Source organism: Protopterus annectens, chromosome 17.part0, assembly GCF_019279795.1.
Source record: "Protopterus annectens isolate FY-2018-M chromosome 17.part0, PAN1.0, whole genome shotgun sequence".
NCBI classification, from domain to species: Eukaryota; Metazoa; Chordata; order Ceratodontiformes; family Protopteridae; genus Protopterus; species Protopterus annectens.
The window spans coordinates 627,209,608-627,226,359 of record NC_056751.1 but is presented as its reverse complement, the minus strand read 5'-3'; the positions used below and the strand labels follow the sequence as shown (position 1 = coordinate 627,226,359).

Sequence of the window (16,752 nt, the reverse complement as noted above, 5' to 3'; positions counted from 1 at the left end):
TAAAATAAGGATATTTCTGAGAGTTATGTGTTTAGTTCTTTATAAACTAAGCTTCTGTGGGCCTTCTGTTCACTTTATAAGCAAAGATTTTTTTGTAACCTCACCTGACTTTCTCATGGTACATCACTGAATATACAATAACAATAAGTAAAGAACTGTTACCTTAATTGAAATTTCATTTTACTGTTGTTTATGATCTTTAGAAATTGTTAATTGGGTTTGGAATATGACATACCAATGTGAATAAGTGTTGCTTAATTAAGATTGCTTGAAGGTTCCCTTCCTCACTATCGAATGGTGTCAAGCTCTTACATCCCATGTACTATTATCTGATTATATTGTTGATTAATTCCTTGTGTTAATCTCTGTTATAGGAAGGGGAGGGTGAAAACTGAGTGGTGGGTTTACTAGATACTTCTTGTGGTTGTCTTTCACTTAAGTTTCAGCTGCTAGCAGCTTAGTTGCGCATAGCTGAATGCTCATCTGTGTGTTCCGGTGCTGGAAGCATGCACTCATTGCAAGACATCAATATAGAGATGGTATCTGAAGCAGTATATTCAGACATCAGAGGTGCGAGGGCAGGGCTGCAACATCAGAGAGTGCAGAGGGGCTTGCTCCATTACAAAAATACTTTTGTTAGCTTGCAACTGCTCATAAGTATAACTGGTTTTTGGAGATTGCCATTTCCTTGATGGGCTTGCATCGAGTGTATGTCTCCAGTCTGAACCTCTGGTATCATTTGCTGCAGCAGGAATTGCAGCCACCAAAGATGAATGAACCAGCTTAGGCCACTCACTGTCACACTTCCTGGATGGCTACTGTTGGTCTTGAACTCCTAATTGTACCTAGCACGTCTAGGTTATAGTCAAGACTTTATCCATGTAGTGTATGGAGCTAGCTTACAGTTCACATTAATTCGATTACTATGATTTTCCCTATTAGAAAAAAAAACATACAGTGGACTTAGTGGACAAGAACATGACAGAAGTAACAGGGGTCCAGTGCAAGGATATGGAAGAAGCAGCAGTGCTCCATTGCAAGCTACAGTGGACAAGCAGGGAAAGCTGGTACTGTATTTGAGTTGATCAGTCACCTGACCACTGAATTATTTTCCAGACACACAGAAATAATGAAAACTGTTTCTGACCATGTGTGTCGGTGTTGCATTTGGCAAAAATGCAGGCTTTAACCCAATACTGGTGTAAAAGACACCACCTGTGATCAAACTTCATATTCATAGCCTCATAGGTTCATAAATTTGTAATAGGCTGATGACCAGTAGGGCCTTTTTAAGTGTAGTCACAAATCCCAAATCTCTAAGAAGTTCTGGTACCCTTGGTAGTGTAAGCAGGGGCTTGGGCGATGAAGCATTTACAAGCAGGGCAGGAGAAATGAACCATTTATAGGCTGCCTCTGTTCATTACAGACATAGCTGCCAAAACAGGAATTTCTGTTTCCCAATCCAGTTGCCCAAGTTACACTTGAATTGAGTTATGGAGGAACTCTGCTTCACATTGATGGGGAGCCTGTTCCAGAGAAGGGATAGTCTTGGTGATGCATACCTCTCTCGGAGACTGCAGTGATAACTACACTGAAATAGAAATGTACCATCAAGTAGATGTTTAATTTAAGTTAGTGTGTTAATAACTCTGAGTTCATACCCTCAGGTGGTGGAGGGGGAATCCATGACTGATTCTAACACCATACCTCTCAACTGTAAAGATTTTCCCAGAATTTCCAGATTTTTGCCTCATATTTGTGGTCTATTTTTTATAAAACTGTGGTTTTCTGGCAAATCGTTGAGGAGTGAAGACAGAAAATAATGACAATTATTTGAGTTTCAGACCTTCAGAAAAGTTATGTCAATGCAAAAGCTGTTATTCTGTCAACTTTCTAAGTTTGTAAGCACAATATTTAAACATTGCACCTATTTTTGGGCCTTCCCCCCATTATTTATGGCTTTGTCCAGATTTCTTTCTCTGAGAGGATGAGAAATATGTCTTGCTGTACTACCACTCTGTCTATAAGTAATGTATGTACAAAATCTGGCACAAGCAGTGGCTGTCTGAGGTTTATAGGATTTATATCTGACACTTCTGAATTTGCAGAAAAGTGCACACTTGCCTTCTTTATTAAAAACAAACCCATTAACATTTCTTTGAAAAAATGCATGACTTGTTAACATGCTGAGTAAGTACAAGGGGGAGACACCCTTAATGATAACTTATCTTTGTTTATTAACAAGTATATAACCATATAGCAAAATAACATACGTAGTTTTAAATGTCTAAATTAGCTGCTCCCAAGTAAGCCCAAGTTTTACTTGATAATTTTTGTCTTGCAGGTATGGAGGTGCAGAACCTGGAGACAGGACCATGGTAAGTCTTTTTATATCTTACCAGTTAAAGGAAAACTTCACCTTAGAACTAAAAAATGTTTTTTCACTCTGTCTCTGTTTTCTGAGTTATTTTAACACCTCAAAATCACTCTGCCTGTTATGGAATTTTATATGTTTTCTGCAAAATGGCTGTCATTGGGGCTTGACATATCAATGTGATCTTGTTTTTCTTCAAGGATTTCTCTTACCTTAATCCATTTCAAGTCTGCTTTATATGAGTCATGCTAGATATAAGGAAGTAGTGGTGTATTCCCATTCCATTGACATATAATATCATTTTTCCCATTCCATTGACATATAATAGGATTAGTGTCAATCACTCTCATCTTGTATACTGTCTGTAGCAGGACTGCTTCTTTTATTTCTTGAATGGCTCTCATTTGTGTATGTCTCAGGGCTTGTTTTACAGTATACTAAGGAATTATACAGCTGCATCCAAAACAGTTACTAAATTGCAGGCCTTTGTTCAAAGTATCTTTTTGTAGCCCAAGATTAATTGACAGCCCCCCCACACACACACACACACACTTTGGTATATGTGCTGATACTTTACAAGAATTTCAAGAAAAAATATTTTCTGACTTCTCTTTAAATGTCACTATCAGCTTTGAGACTACATTCAAATCATCTTAAAATGTAAAGTAGTATAAACAGCAAACATTTAAAGTTTAAAGCTTAGCATTTCAGTACTGTGATGCTGCTTAAGTAAATTTGTCAATAGAGGTAACAACTACCTTTGAATCACTGACTGGTCTAATTGCTCTGTTTTACTATGAAAGGCATGGCTACACTGGAAGCAGCTCTGAATCAGTGGAAGTTCTCTTCCTGTCTGTAAAGACAATGGAAAACAGTTTCACAGTTCTCTGTCTTGTTTACAGCAGCCTGAGCTCCTGACTACACGTGTTTGTGTGTGTGTGTGTGTGTGTGTGTGTGTGTGTGTGTGTGTGTGTGTGTGTGTGTGTGTGTGTGTTTGTGTGTGGTATGTCATGCATGTGTAGACAAATTTCTCTGCAACTTATCTGAGAAGTTAAGCTTAAAAAAAAGTGTGTGGGTTTTCCCTTCCTTTGGTACCAAAGTGAGGAAATGAAAGTTTTATAAAGTACAAGCAGGTTTCAGGTACCCACACAGTATTGGAATCATATTGTAGGGAGAAAAGCAACCTAAGAGTCAAGTTAAATTGTAGGCGAATGTGGCGTTTTCCTTTAAGAAAGAATTTGGTATACATAGTCTTGAATATAATCCTAATGTTTCATTCAGGATATGTACTTGTGAAGGACATATTCATAGCTGTAGAAATGCTTCCTGAACTACTTAGTTTGTGAGATAACACTACTTACACGTACAAAGTGAAGAGAGCAAGCTTACATCTGATCAAGTAAAGACAGCATTGGACTTTATCTGGGAGGGGAAGATGGCAAGAGTCAAGTGGGATAATCTGATTCTTCTACTAGAACAGGGTGGATTAGGATTACCAAATTTGAAGGGGTATTTCAGAGCTACACAGTTAAGGCTCCTATACACAGCACAAGCAGAAAACTATAATTCAAAGTAGAAAGGGGTGATGTTGAAATGGGGGGGGGGGTGCTCAAGGAGAGACTGGGATTTTGGATGCAGGCCTTTAAGGAGAATAACAATAATCTTACAGAATATTATATCCATAAAGTAGCAGAAAGTATTCTAAGAACTAAGCCAACACGGGAATGGAGAAAGGAGATTCTGCCAACAGGATGAGTGTGATTAGGGATATAAACAATAGGCAAGTGGGTGCTAGAATTTATTGGAGAAAACTGGCAAAGGAAAAAAGGTATTGGGAGCAAATAACTTGAGAGGGGAAAGGTAACAGAATGGGAAAAAGCTAAGAATGTATTTGGACTTCAGGTTAGAGATTGCCTTCCCTATCAAGAATTGATATCAGAGTATTGGCATAGAGACAGAAATAGAGGGTCCTAAATGAAAGACCAGCACTGGTAGAGTTTTTAGTAGACTCTAGAACAGAAGCTGACATTAAAAAAGGAATAATTAGTAGAGCATATAAAATATTGCATGATAATTATAAGACTCAATCAGAGGAGGTTAGAAAGGCTTGGGAAGAGAGATTGGATAAGCAATTTACAAAGAAAACATGGGAGGATATATGTATGTCTCCTAAATAAGCAACAACATCTAGAATATTTAGGATTTTTACTTGGAAATGTTTACATAGATATTTTTATACCCCAAGTAGACTCCAGAGAATTTTTCCTCAGGTAGACAGCAGATGTTGGAGGTGTGACGGGGAAGAAAGAGGTACTTAGAAGCATATTTTCTGGGAGTGCAGAGAGTTGGTAGACCTTAAGGATTCCCTGCAGGATGCACTGTCAGATGCAGGGTGGATGGATTGGTGTGAGGAGGGAGATGATTTTTCTGAGCTATGACAGAATTAGAATTGCCTATGGTAAGGGCTTGCTGTGTCTAATTATGGTGGCTGGCAAAAAAGCTATTACTAGCAAATGGAAATCAGAATCTAAACCAACTATATTAGAAGTAGCGAATATAGTAACAGAAATAAAACAACTGAAATTGAGATATATAGAAAAGGGTACGAGCAAAGTACATAGGAAAAATCAGAATTGTGGGAACAATACATACAGGAGAGGAATGAGGTTTAAAACCAGGCAGGACTTAAATCAGCTATGTAATGTTTGACTGAAAACGATTGGGTAGATTATAAGTGATGTATAATGTCTGCAACTGGGAGTGTGTCAGTATGGTTTGTGATATAAAATGCATGCAATTATGATTGTGTCAGTGTGGCTTGTTTTCATTTATGTAAATGTATGACTGCTTATGTTGTAAGAGATGGTTTAATAAAGATGTTTATTGTTTAAAAAAAGGGGGCAGGGATTAAATAATTTATGAAATGTTGCTTAGGTTATATGCTATATAGCAATATATGGGTGAAGTATAATGTTTGTTAGTGTGTTAATACAGTTTGGTTACTTTTGTATAAATGTAAATTTGTCTATGGCACAAGTGATAATGCAATAAAGATGTGTTAAAAAAAAAAGAAAAGACAGCATTAGAATTAACTATCTGAAGATTTGCAGGACATAGTGGAGAAAGTGAAACAGAGGAAAAGCAAGGAATGCATGTATTATCATATAGATAGATATCTGTGGAAGCACTCCGTAAGGAATGCATGTGCTATCATATAGATGGATAGCTGTAGAAGCACTCCATAAGGAATGCATGTATTATCATATAGATAGCTGTGGAAGCACTCCATATACTCAAACTTTGGTTGCATCATATTATTGCTTCTGATGGCATTAGTTTGTGAGAAGTCGTGGAACAGCAGGGGGTGGATATTTGCCCTTTCCCTGCTGTTGTGTGATATTGCAATTAATATATATAATTAGAGGGAGGTGTGGGGGCACAGAGGGCTTGCAATCCCTGTAAAAATCATGATTTTTTTTTATTTCATGTTTTTACTTTCAGTGTACTTGTACTTAGATATTTCAAAGTACATTTATCTAGGTGTGTGTGTGTGTGTGTGTGTGTGTGTGTGTTACATATGTATGGGTCCCATTCAGAAGATCAACTCAATGTAAAGTTGAGCTTTGTCAAAGCTTTTGAATGGAAAGCTTGATACAGTGAGAATTGGGGAATTTACCCTTTTCCCCACTGTAGTGTGATCTTGGAGTTGGTATATATAATATGTGGGGGGTATGGGGGATGCAGAGGGGCTTGCCCCCCTGCAAAAACATATATTTTTGTTTTCCGTAATTCGAGTTTTCAGAAAGTCGATCATATCGTCTCAACCATGTGACGTTTGACTTTTCGTTGAGTCAGTTTTCTGAATGGGATGCATGGGTGTGTGTGTGTGTGTGTGTGTGTGTGTGTGTGTGTATATATATATATATATATATATATATATATATATATATCTGCAGTGTTTAAAAAAAAAACATAACCAGTTGGCATAAAGGTTAAGGTCTTCACCTGCCATGCACAAGGTAAAAGGTTGAATCTTGACCTCTGGCCAATGTCTATATGGAGATTGCATGTTCTCCTTGTGTCTCTATGGGATTCCTCCCACCTCCCAAAAACATGCTAAGCATTTCCATCTCAAACTCACTCAAGAATGGAGTTGTGGGCAGCAGCACAGACTCTAGAGGGTGCCTGTAAGGGGAAGAGTTGTATAGACCAAATCATTTTGGACATCAGCTGTGGTGTGCAGTATCCTCAAGATAGAAGAATACAAATCACAGACTGTGCACTGTATCATGACTAGCCACTGTATAAAAAAATGGCAGTAGGTGATTCAGTTATGTTGACTAATGTCACCAAAAATGGGCATGGGTATTTGCCAGTGATAAGTGGGTTGAGGATCCAGCCTACTCCAACCTGCGCCAGGAACCCATACTAATGATGGGAGTGGTGTATGTGCCTCTATTAGCCAGTGTGTGCCTGACATGGGTCAAATAAGCTGTTGGTTGGCAGGTGCTCAGTTGCCCAGCTTGGGTTACTTGGGATAGCTTTGTCGAGTTTAAGCTGGATGTAAAACCAATCAACCTGCCAACCATGAACAAAGCATTGCTACAGTCAATGTAGGTTCACTCACAGGATGCAACTTGGAAGTGGATGACATGCTGGTAAAAAAGAAGCTAGACATCTTATGTACTCGTAGATAAGACCGAAGGGGAGCACAGCAAAGCCACTTGGCTTGGGATGTAGAGTCTACTACTCAGGATGAGGACAGACTAGAAATGATGTGGGAATTACGATGAGGTAATCAGACACCAGTATAAGGAGAGGGCACTATTCTTAATCTCAACCTATGACCCACAACAGGGCTGTGATAATGAGGACAGTAGTGCATTCAGACCACAGTTGCAGGACCTACCAGACAAAACAGGACAGCAGGAAGTGGTGTTGATAATGGGTGACCTGAATGCACATATTAGGACAGACAGAACAGCATATGAGGACTGCCTTTGTCCACATGGATGGGTTAACAGAAGTAAAGAAGGAGAGGTCATTCTTCAGCAAGAACACATACCAAGAGTGGCCAACATGGAATTCAGGTAGACTTCCTCTTAATAAGGAAAGGGCATTGGGGGTAGAATCAGTGATTGCAAAGTTATCTCAATGAAACAGTTGGCCCACTGCATAAATCACTGGTTATCACAATTAGCTGCAAGCAGTAGTCAGAGAAGACTCTAAGGGCAACAGAGACCTGGAAGTCGACTGGAATGAAAATGCAAGAATTAAGGAAAATACTCAGGACTCCAGCACCTCAGAAAGAAGAGGAAATCGGGAGAGTTGAAGAAGAATGGAAGTGGCTCAAAACAGCATGTGTGAGGACTACAGAACAGCTATGCGGCCAAACCAGGTATTGAAACAAGGTACATAAGGAAAGCCGGTGGTGGAATGCAGAAGTCCAGGAAGTCATCAAAAAAAAAGTGTGTGTGTGTCAGAAAAAGTGGGATGTAGAAAAGATGGACCAGGCTAAGAGAAGATTTGCAGTAGCAAAGAACAAGGCATTGGAGGCACTCTACCTGCTTTTGGAAAGTGACTATGTAGATGGCACAAAATCTCTATCAAGTTGCAAGAGAAAGACAGAAGGGTAAGGAAGATAGTCAGACACACTTCATAAGGGGTAACAGCAACAACCTGCGCATCAGTCCACAGCACAACAAAGGCGCCCTAATAGAAGTAAGAACAGCACTAAGGAAAATGAAGTTAGGGAAAGCAACAGGCTCTGATGAGGTCATGGGAGATATGATCAGGATGTTGGGTGAGAGAGGGGAAAAATGACTCCTGAGGGTACTCGTAGGAGTAGGGAGAGTAATGTGTATTCCAGGTGACTGGAGAATAAGCATACTAGTGCCAGTGTACAAAAACAAGAGAGACTGTTGTAACTGTGGGTAGTACAGAGATATCAAACTCTTGTCACATTGCATAAAAGTTCTGGAGACAGTGATTTTTAGATGACGACACAGAGTAGTAGAATGTAAAATGGGAGATTAGCAGTTCAGATCAGGGTGCAACACAACTGACCAGATGTTTGCAGCGAGACATGTAGTTCAGAAGAAACTAGGGAGGAGGAAAACGTTTAATTAGGCATTCTTAGAATTGGAGAAAGCTTATAATAAGGTCCCAGTAAAGCTGATTTGTGCAGACCTGCAGAAGTTTGAAGTCCCAGAAACATTGGGCAGAATTAGTGCTGACTATGTACAAGAGCCCAATGACACAAGTACGAACATTGTTTGGACTCGCACAGGGATTCCCAGTGGGAGTGGGTATGGGTGTGCTACAGGGTTCACCTCTGAGCCCACTGCTGTTCACACTGGTGATGGACTACACTAGCAAACAGGTAGGAGGGGACAGATCAACAAATTTGCTGCATGCAGACATAAGCAAGAACTTCAGCAAAGGATAGGGGAATGGAACGCAAAACTGAAGGCACATGGAATTAAATGGAGTACAAGTAAGACAGTTTTAATGGCATTAGATGGGAGAAATCAAACTAGGCTGATACATGAGATAGAAGGGAAAATAGTGGAACATGAGATAGAAGGGAAATAGTGGAACAGGTTGACAGCTTCAAGGGGCAGTTGAGGAGAAGGGAAGTCGAATGAGGATTTCAGAGCTAGAATAAGAGGGGCTATAACCACCTAGCAGAGTGTGTCAGGGGTAAGTGTATAACAGAAGAATGCCAAAGAAGCTGAAAAGTAAGGGGTGCAAAATAGTGGCTCGACCAGTACTACTGTATGGTACAGAAACCTGTGCCATAAAAGCAGAGAAGTTGAGGAAGCTAGAGATGATGAAGTTTAAGTGCCTGAAATGAGTGTTAGGTTGCACTCTGTGAGACAGATGAAGACATGAGGACATCAGAGCAGAAGCCAAAGTAGCTCCAGTTACAAAGTAGGTCAGAGAGAATAGAGTATGGTAGTTCGGGCACTTGTGCAGAAAAACATAAGACAGTCTGGTAAAGAGGATTGGGAACAGATGGGAAGAAGGCAAGAGGAAATGAGAGCATCCAGCAAAGAGGTGGATGGGTTATGAAAGATGACCTGTGACAGTCATGCATGACTGTCGAGTGGTATTGAATCAAATGAGATGGTGACAGTTGAAATGACACCCTGACCCCATGTAGAAACTGGAAAAAAGGGGGTTGATGATGATGATGATATGGGTTTACCCAATTTCGTCAACAAACCCAAATGTCTACGTTCACAACATCGACACACTACTACTCATTTTTCAAGAAATTGCCTCAGCATATGCAAAAATCAGTGGTAGAAGAATAAAACATTTTTTGCAGGGGGAAACTCCTTGTACTACCCGCACCCCCCTGCAAATTATACCAGATTTTGTCGACTAAACAGATGTTGACCATACATGGATACGACTAAATTCAGTGTTCCTCCAGATACGCATATACATACACACACACACACACACAAATATATATATATATATATATATAAACACACACATATATATATATATATATGTGTGTGTGTGTGTGTGTGTGTGTATATATATATATATATATATGTGTATACATATATATATATATATATATATATATATATATATATATATGAATGAGATTTTCTTTTAAGTTGCCTTATGCTCTGACACTCACAATCCAGCAAGCCCTTCACAAAGGGCTTTAACATGACCTTAGCTACTCCTGTCTGGCATTTCATGAATTGGGTTTCTCTTAACTGTGAGGTCTGGATAACATTAGGAATTACAGGTGTGTGTGTGTGTGTGTGTGTGTGTGTGTGTGTGTGTGTGTGTGTGTGTGTGTGTGTGTGTGTGTGTGTGTCTGTATCTGTATCTGTGTGTGTGTCTGTATCTGTATCTGTGTGTGTCTGTATCTGTGTGTGTGTCTGTGTCTGTGTGTGTGTGTGTGTGTGTGTGTGTGTGTGTGTGTATGTGACTGCCTGTATTTATGTACACAACTATATACATATATATGTTTGATATTTGGAAGTCTGTTAATTTATTGCATGAAATTTTTTGTATTGTAAATTTAAACTTTGTAATGACTCGTACCAGATTTACTGCTTCTACTGCACAACATATTTTGCCTATCATGCAAAGTATGCCTCCCCCACATTTCCATTTATCCAGTTTGTTTATGTTTTCTAATATTAGAGTAATATTTCACAATAATTATAATGGGTTACAGTAATTGCCAAATTTATATTGAACAGGCTTTAGGAAGTTTACAAAGATTTTTTTATGAATGAAATGTCTAGTGAATGTTTTTTGTCTGATTTTAATAGGTGGATTTTAATGTTGTATTCTTGAAGTGACAGTTCATTTATTTGATGGATTTCAATAGTTTAGTCGAGTTTATATTAGAATCTGGTATTTTTATGTTTTATTTATATTTTTAGTTAGTTTCATTTTAGTTAGTTCAGATGGCTAGAATTCGATCCATGCCAATTGTGGTTAGTGTTTTCTTTTGAATTTTTATTTTAATTTTTTATTTTTATGAACGAAAATGTCATTTCTAGGGGGACTGTGGTGGTGGTGCTGCGGTAGCATTGTCGCCTCACAGTAAGACGTTGTCCCATTCGATTCTCAGCAAGAGCGTCTTCTGTGTGGAGGCATACATGAATGGGGCGTGCCTTTGTTGAAGGTTGTGCATCAGGGCTGGTAACCCAGTACGTAAAAATCCACTACCAAACATTAGGGAACTGGAGTTCCGCTATGGCGACCCCTAACCGGGAAAAGCCAAAAGACAAACTTTCAGAGTAAGTGACTTATTCTTCTGCAAGCCTGTCTCGATAATGAAGATTTGTTCTTGGTGTTAGTGACTTAGCTCAGTGTAAGGCCCATCTATAAACAGGCTTACTCCTGGAGCCAGATTCCAAAAGACATGGTAGTACATCTAAGGTTACCATACGTCTGGGTTTCCCCGGACACGTCCTCTTTTTTGGGCTCCTGTCTGGGCGGTTTTTGAAAATTCTCCGATTTGTCCGGGTTTTAAAACAGAATTTTCAAAAACCAGACATACCTATTTCGGAGTCTTTCCTCCGCTTAGTTTTATTTTTTTGATTGGCTCATATACTAGTATACGAGCCAATCAAAAAATGGAGCTCTGTTCAATGCGGAACTGATTGATGTTCCACATCGAATAGAAGAGGGTCCGCTGTGTGAGGTTTTGATTGGCTTGTATACTGGTATACAAGCCAATCAAAAAGCAGAGCTCTGTTCACTGCGGAACTGCTTGATGTTCCGCATTGAACAGAAGAGGGTCTGCTGTGCCAGGTTTTGACTGGCTTGTATACCGGCATACAGGGCAATCAAAAATCCCCAAACACGGAGCTACTTGTCTTTAATTCTGCATTAAAGACAAGACTAAAGACTCCTTTTTTTTTTTTTTTTGCTCTTCAACCAAAAAAAAAAAAGAAAAAGAAAAAAGGTCTTTAGTTTTAGTCCTTACACATCACATATTTTTTCGTCCTGTTTTACATACAACTATGGTAACCCTAAGTACATCGAAACAAGTCACCTACACTGACAGCAAGTCTTTGGAATTGGGATGTGGGAGTGTTGATTTAGGTTGGCAGTGTTATTTTTGAGGGATGTGTGGGTGGATTTGTATATGTAATGTATGAAGTTATCCTTTTACATTGTGGTGAATGTGAATTTGGTCTGTGTTTCAGTTTGTTTTAATTTACTTAGCATTTTTATATTAATCTAAGTGTAGGTTTAATTTGAGCCCTGTTTAAAGTTTCAGCATATTTTTTGTTTGTTTTATTTAACAACTTTAAGCTAAACTGCAGGTAGGTTTGTGTTTTGGGGTTGTTAGAGTTGCTTTTTTTTTGTATGTGCAGAGTGATTTTTTTTAACATTTTGGCAAATAGTGTAAATATGACAGGTTTAAGAGACGGTGGTGCTGCGGTTAGTGTTGCTGCCTCACAGCAAGAGGTTCTCTGGTTCGATCCTCGGCTGTGTTGCCTTCTGTGTGGAGGCTGCATGTCCTCCCTGTGGTCGTGTGGGTTTCCTCCGGGTGCTCCGGTTTCCTCCCACATCCCAAAGCCATGCTGTAGGTGGATTTGGCACTCTAAATTGGCCCTAGGTGTGAGTGTGTGCATGTGTGCATGTGTGTGCCTTGTGTGGAAGGTTGGGTGCCGGGCTGGCAACTCGACACCGTAAAACCCACTGCCAATCATGAGCGGACAGGTGATCCATTGTGGCGAACCTAAAAGCCGAAAGAAGAAGAGTCGTCGCTTTTTTTTTGTATGTGCAGAGTGATTTTTTTTTTTAACATTTTGGCAAATAGTGTAAATATGACAGGTTTAAGAGATGTATTTTTAGCTTTCTGTATTCTTGACCATCAAGCCCTCCCTTGCCATCTTGACCCGTTCATTCCCCCAGTGGCTGGCCGAAGGTATACTAATAGCTATAATTATTCTTTAGCTATAACTATAATTGTAAAATGCACCTGTCTGAATTCCCTATTGTTGAATGTAGTCCTTGCCATTCTCTTTGTTGTTTTTATTATAAACGCTTAGATACAAGCATTAAACTGTATATAAATAAAATGACCTGCTGGAAAGTAGGCCTTTTGTCCAGCATAGAATAAAGAGACATTTTTTTAATTTTTGAAAGAAATTCTACATCTTCTGACCACAGTGATAAAACTGTTGTCCTTTTGGTGTTGTGAATTAGTCGTAGATAGATTGAGCAAACAAGGTTAACAAATTTAAAGGTTTCTTTAGTAAGCCACGTGGTACCCATTCCTTTTATAAGATGGATTTTTAGATGGCATATTATTTATTTAACCACATGATTTTGAACACAATTTCCAGAGCAGCTGTTTGTCTAATTTAAGCTGACAAGAGCCTACATGAAATGAACAAAAGCAAAGGAATAACATGCACAATGTAGTATAAAACAGATCCCCAATTTACATACCGCTGGCTGAACCTACATCTTCTCATATAAAAATTTGACAGACTGAGGTACAGTGTTGGCTAACCTCACCCTGTGATACTTGATGTTCGTATGATCCTACAATAGATAAGTCGCTCTCCGTATGTGACTCGGGTTGAAAGTCATTGGCACTGCCATCATTTCTGATAGATTTAAATTCCAAGTTCATTCAGCATCTTAAGCAGTTCTGATAAGTCCTTTTCCAGATTTGTTAGATATTCCAACATGTTGTCCTGAGTAAGAGAGACCTTTACTTACTGAAAACCCCACCAATGTTATTCTAATTTTGAAATCCCAGCAATATTGCCAGGGATTCAAGATGAACAGCAAACAAAAGCAGGAACATGAGGCAACTCTCCCTTTTACCCTTACCCATTTTAAGTGTTGTAACAACGAAGCCACTTACCTTTAGCCACAGAGACCATGTCCTTTTAAGCACATCCCTCAGAAATCTAGCTACCCTTCTCAAACCCACAGCCCTCTGCCTAGGAAGACTGTAGAGTCTCTTGCATTCTCTCCTTTGGCCACTTCTCAGATTTGAGGTAACGCGCTAAACGCGCTAAGAATTTTCAGCGTTTGCTTCTCTTCCTGTATCATTCACAGGAGAGTTTTAAATATTGAGCATTATGGTCATGACGTCATCATCACTACTTGTCCATCCATTTTATATATATATATATATATATATATATATATATGTGTGTGTGTGTGTGTGTGTCTGTGTGCGTGTGTGTGTTGTACATCAATGCCCATATCTCTGCTGAGAAGATACAATCTCCACGACTACATAAAACTTCAAATGTGTCTGTGATCCTAAATAACTTATACTAGACCAAGATGAATTTCCCCTGGCAAGAAATCCTGCAGTGGTGGGGCCCACCACTTGCATTTCTGACATTATTTATTTTATTCCAGTCTCCCAGTACAACAGCTATGCCCTTATGATTTATTTATTGTATTTATTTATTGACATTTGTTGTGTGGGAAAGTTAGTAAGGGAAATAAAAGTTATAGTCTGACACTGCTGTTGCAAGGACTAGCAAAGAAGATTCTAGGACAGAAACAAGGTATAGGTTTGTAGTAAGCAGGATAACAACTAGATTAGATGGTTAACTGCTTCATGGTGGCGTAGTCATATGTATGCAAGGGCAGGTATAATGGTTAAGGTAGTGTTTTTAGTGCAGATTTAAATGTTTTATGCTCTCCAATTGAGTGATTGAGGAAGACAGTGCATTCCATTGTTTGGCAGCAGACTATGAATAAAGGCTTTGTCCAGCTCATTTGTTGGGTTTGGATATGTTTATACGTTGTTTATAACTAGAATGAAGATTTCTGGGAGAGGTGTACAGCACTAGAATATTCTGAAGAGAAGGGCATTTGTCAGGACTATTGATCAGTTTGTGGGCAAGGATTAGTTGGGTCTATGTTAGGTAATGGGGGAATTCAAACCAATTCAGTAATTTTATGGCCAGGCAGTGGTATGTGTGATTAGACCTTCTGGTGGCAAATTTTGCTATTTTATAGTAGCAAGATTGGAGTTTGTACAGGAGTGAAGTGTGAAGGTTGGTGAAGATGCACTCTCTCTTATGAAATTTCATTCTCTATCCTAAACGTGTCCTCATAGTCCCCTGCTTTCATCCATTAATTTATAAATGTGTTCAATAGTCCCCTGTAGCCAAATACTGACTTGCAGACTCCTGAAACACATTCTGTTATCAGCTGACATACAGTGTTAATCAAGGGCATCAGTCCAGTATACCTTGAACTCATACAACAGGCAGAGTAACCTTCCCTATAACCACTTATATCCATACTCCCCTTTGAGGTATGCCTTTTCATCTCCAGCCACAATCCCTTTACTTAATGTGGCTGCAGTTCATACATTGCCATTCTGACGTACACTGTCATCAGTTCCTTTGCTGACACTACCTTTTATATACTTAGTTAAGTTGCATTCCCTAAACATTCTTTACCCCTTTTTTCATTGAAATAAGGCAACAAGCATAATGAGTAACTATGGGAAGACATCATTTATTTATTTATTTATATTTGTTGACCGGGAGTGTCCGACTGGACGTAGGTCCATTTTCAGTGGAGGCCCGGGGAGAAAAGCTCCACAGTTAAAATAAACAGACAGTAGTTACATTGGATTACATAGTGATTAACAATTTACATAGCAATTACTTACAACATATTTACAGATGAAGAACATAGTACATCAGTAGACAACTAGAATCTTTATCTGTGAAGTACATAACAGACATTAACAAATGTTACAAGAAGAAGTTCCTGCTGTATAATAAGTACTGGCTTATGAGCATCTGAGCTTGCTATAATCAAGTTAATTAGTGGAATGGAAAGAAAGGTAGTGGTTGGATGGGGTGGGTGATATTAGAGTGGGAGTTGCAAGGGCATAGCCAGCATGTTTTTAGGTGCACTTTTAGTAAAGTTTTGAAGTGGGTGCATGATGGTATGGAGGTAATTGTGGGTGGGAGGGAGATCCATAATTTGGCTATGGTGCAAGAGAATAGTGCTTCACCAGCAGAGTTATTGGCTTTAGTGATCTGCAAGTGATTTTTGTTGCTGGATCTTAGTGGTCTGGTGGTGCGATAGGGTTGGAGTAGATTCTGGAGGGATGGGACATTTAGTGGATGATTTACTAGTTTGTGGGCTAGTGAGAGTTGATACCATTGAAGGAGGTGAGGGAGTTCAAGCCAACCCAGTTCAGCAAGTGAGAGACAGTTGTGACTACGGCAGGATGCCACTGTGGCAAATTTGGCGATTTTGTTGTAGCAGGTCTCTAGCTTGTTTAGATCGCATTGCCTTAGGTTGGTATATATTGGACAGGCATAAAGTAGGGTGGAGATAAGGTGGGAATTTGCTATTGAAATCTTTGCTGCTTTGGTGAGAAGTTGCTCCCTAGTTTTTTGTGGACTTTTTTTATGGTCAAGGATACATGAATGTCAAATTTTAGTTTATTGTCTATTTCCACTCCTAGCAATTTGGTGTGTTCAGTTGGGTATATAGTGGTGTTGTCTTTTGCTGTGATGTTAAAGTGAGAGTTGTTTTGAGTATGTTTAATTAAAAGAAAAAGACTTGGATTTATTCTCAGTTATATTCCAAGGAGTTCAAGACTAAACCCAATGTGTCCCAACTCCATGTAAAACTCAAGACAGTTTTGTGTCAGCTAGGGGTCTTTGGGGTGCCTCCTAATTAACCTATGACCAAGGGAGTCTGTGACATTTTTTGGTGGGTGGCATTAAAGTAGCCTTATTTAATACTTACAAGCCTTGACCTTTGACATAATAAGTAAACATTTGACACAGCGCACTGATTAGTTGATCTGTTGACAGAAATTTGATTACTAATTGCATGTGACACTGTTTAGACTGGCAAAAAAATAGTAC

At 39.1% G+C, this 16,752-nt stretch overlaps 1 protein-coding gene across 3 annotated transcripts in view; it reads left to right on the top strand.

Moving 5' to 3' along the window:
• Window positions 1–16,752, top strand: part of TKFC (triokinase and FMN cyclase) — a 574,388-nt gene that overhangs the window by 498,462 nt on the left and 59,174 nt on the right. For all 3 annotated transcript variants that reach the window (XM_044059497.1, XM_044059496.1, XM_044059495.1), the window contains exon 16: window positions 2,345–2,378. In XM_044059497.1, coding sequence (XP_043915432.1) covers window positions 2,345–2,378 — 34 coding nt within the window. The remainder of the gene's footprint in view (window positions 1–2,344; window positions 2,379–16,752) is intronic.